This window comes from Austrofundulus limnaeus, unplaced genomic scaffold (genome assembly GCF_001266775.1).
Source record: "Austrofundulus limnaeus strain Quisiro unplaced genomic scaffold, Austrofundulus_limnaeus-1.0 Scaffold1281, whole genome shotgun sequence".
Lineage (NCBI taxonomy): Eukaryota > Metazoa > Chordata > Actinopteri > Cyprinodontiformes > Rivulidae > Austrofundulus > Austrofundulus limnaeus.
In genome coordinates, this window is record NW_013953683.1 from 57,922 (window position 1) to 59,329 (window position 1,408).

General features: G+C 45.2%; 1 protein-coding gene across 2 annotated transcripts in view; it reads right to left on the reverse strand.

Moving 5' to 3' along the window:
- The window catches only part of vwa5b1 (von Willebrand factor A domain containing 5B1), a 77,706-nt gene that overhangs the window by 53,689 nt on the left and 22,609 nt on the right, over positions 1-1,408 (reverse strand). For both annotated transcript variants that reach the window (XM_014031608.1, XM_014031607.1), the window contains exon 6: positions 1,078-1,209. In XM_014031608.1, coding sequence (XP_013887062.1) covers positions 1,078-1,209 — 132 coding nt within the window. The remainder of the gene's footprint in view (positions 1-1,077; positions 1,210-1,408) is intronic.

The window sequence follows — 1,408 nt, forward strand, 5'->3', positions numbered from 1 at the left end:
TCCAAGAGACTTCTTCAGTCTGATGAGTTTCAGGTGAACTCAGCATTATAAGCACTGCCTCCACRTGGACAAACAGGTTAGTCACATGCACCKTAAGTGATGGCCCTCTTCTGATCTATCAGACTGTTATCAGTTCAAAAACCTGCCTCTCTGATGGTATGGGGGTGCATTTGTGCCTGGGTATGAGCACATCTGTATGTTGGTCTCACCTAGTCAGCATTTTTCTCAAATAAAGTCTTGGATGTTTCAGTAAAACAATGCTGAACTACATGCTGCATGGATTAAAAACAACATAATATCTTCAGAACAGAAGGACCCGCCTGCAGTTCAGAACTTCAGGAAACTAAAACAGTGAAGACCCAGGTCTGATGAAGAACCAGAACCCAACAGACAGGAACAGGAACAGGAACAGGACAAACTTCCCTCCAAACTGGTCTCATCACTTCCTGAACTGCAGCCCTGCTCTCCTCAGGTCCTGGATGATTAGACTCATGTTAAAAGCAGATGTGTCACAGGGAAACATCTAATTCTAAATAACCAATAAAAAACCTGCACAGTCTTCAACATGTGATATRTTTATTATCTCCTACTTTGAATAAAATATGGGTTCAGTAGGTTTGAAAAATCACTGCATCAGTTTTTATTTACATTCTAAACATCTGAAACGGGTTGTTTTATGAGCTGAATAAAAAGTGTTAATGAAAATGTTCCATATAATATAGCATGTCAGGATCTATCAGACTGTGAAGTGGTGCTTTGGAAAGATAAAAGCAGACTATCATCAGGACCAGTGTGGTTCTGATGCAGGCAGTGCTCTTCATGGCGGAGCWGAAAATGAGCAGCAGCAGTGTGAGCTGAGCTAAAGTGGCCTGTTCTGGCCTCAGGCCGCCTTCTGAACAAAGCTGTGGTAAGAGGCCAATGGGCTCAGTGAGCGGGGCTCATTCCTGTCTCATGGAGACAACGGCCCACACACTCTGCACAGCCCTGGAGGAGCAGACAGGAAAGAGTTCCACAGGGTAAACCTTGACAATAAACACCCACACAGGGCATCCATGGCTGCTGCGACTGTAGACCTACCGCTGGGGTAGATGAGGATAACCACAGGGAAGTCATACGTGTACTTGTCAGCTAGAGTGATGACCACGCTGGTGGCAGAGCGGGCCAGGGGGTCCGCGTCGGCACGGATGGCGTGAGACGGGCTCTCCACACCTGCACACAGCAGATCCAACAACACCTGCGGTTATTTAGCCTCCAGACGTCTGAGCACAAAGTTCCAACAAGCAGGTCTCAAACAGGTTCAACTCCAAACCAAGGTCAGAAACATAAATCTGTAATATTCATCACTGTCAATTTAAACTGGTTCTCAGCTGACTTTTACCTGGTAATATAAAGGTTATTATTATTATTA